The sequence below is a fragment of the Centruroides sculpturatus genome, unplaced genomic scaffold (assembly GCF_000671375.1).
Source record: "Centruroides sculpturatus isolate CEXI.00-Female unplaced genomic scaffold, Cexi_2.0 scaffold5531, whole genome shotgun sequence".
Taxonomy (NCBI): Eukaryota; Metazoa; Arthropoda; class Arachnida; order Scorpiones; family Buthidae; genus Centruroides; species Centruroides sculpturatus.
In genome coordinates, this window is record NW_019389643.1 from 1 (window position 1) to 1,187 (window position 1,187).

General features: G+C 40.8%; 1 protein-coding gene across 1 annotated transcript; it reads right to left on the reverse strand.

The window, feature by feature from the left end:
• Nucleotides 1-54: 54 nt before the first annotated feature.
• Nucleotides 55-1,178, reverse strand: LOC111617324 (the record flags this gene model as incomplete). Its single annotated transcript, XM_023358630.1, has 1 exon — nt 55-1,178. A coding segment is annotated over exon 1 (1,124 nt), but the record flags the coding sequence as incomplete, so codon positions are not given.
• Nucleotides 1,179-1,187: the final 9 nt, after the last annotated feature.

Consider the following 1,187-nt stretch of genomic DNA (forward strand, 5'->3'; position numbering starts at 1 on the left):
GTGAGCCTAGTAGGAACATTTCTTAAAGTTCTTTTTACTATGCCCTTTTCATACTTCTTAAGCATTCCAACAATTACACTTTTTCTGTAACCCAGGGTCCGGGCCACCTGCAATACTCTATCAATCTCCTTCTCTCTGTCAGCGATTTGGTCACAATATAAACAAGCTCTCCTTATTAACGCTCGAAAGGCTGCCATCTTATACTGATACGGATCCATAGACTGGGATGGTATATATAATGGTGTGTGTGTAGGTTTAATATAAACACTTGTGGACAAATGCCCTTTCATAAACCGGATATTAATGTCCAAGAAGTGCACATTCATGGAACTCTTTTGTTCTAATCTCAATCTAAGCCCATCATTGTTATCATTAATTCTACTCATAAATTCATGCACCCTCCTATTATTCTTCCATAAGATCAGAATGTCATCCACATACCTGCTGAAATATACGATATCATCTTTGAACCCATGAAGAACCCTTCTTTCTAGTCTTCTGACAACTAATTCGCAAAGGATTCCTGAGAGGGGACTCCCCATCGGAACCCCTCTTTTTTGTCTGTAGATCTGACCACAAAAGATGAAGCACGACTCACAGCACACCAGGTTAGCCAGTTCTTCTAGCTCTTGCGTGTAAAGAAGCAACTGGGAGTTCTTTATGTACAAGAAATCCAATAACGCATCCACACAAGACTCAATCATTACTGAAGGATACATGCTTTCATAATCTAAGACGGTCGCTACCTCATCCTCCATTAAAGATATATCTTGTATCTCCTTGACAACAATAAGAGGATCCTGTGCCACTAGATTATCATCATCAAGGTGCGAGGATAAATACCCGTGCAGCCTTTTTTCTAATATAAAGGTGGGTCCTCTGCATTTCTCTACAACTGGCCTTAACTCCATTCCGGTCTTGTGGGTCTTAGCGAAAGCAAACAATCTTGGAGTTCCGGGCCTCGGGTTCCGGCATTTCTTGAGAAAAGATAAAACAGCGGAAAGTCCCGAGCGTTCCAGCTTCCTGACCCTTCTGTCCAAAGATCCAACTACATTGTCGCCAACAATTTCACATTCCGTCTTTTTGATGTAATTATGCAACTCCTTGTTATAAGTATGCCTTCTCATGATAACCAAATGTTTAGTTTTGTCTGCTCTTGTCAACACAAGATCATTCATCCTTAACCA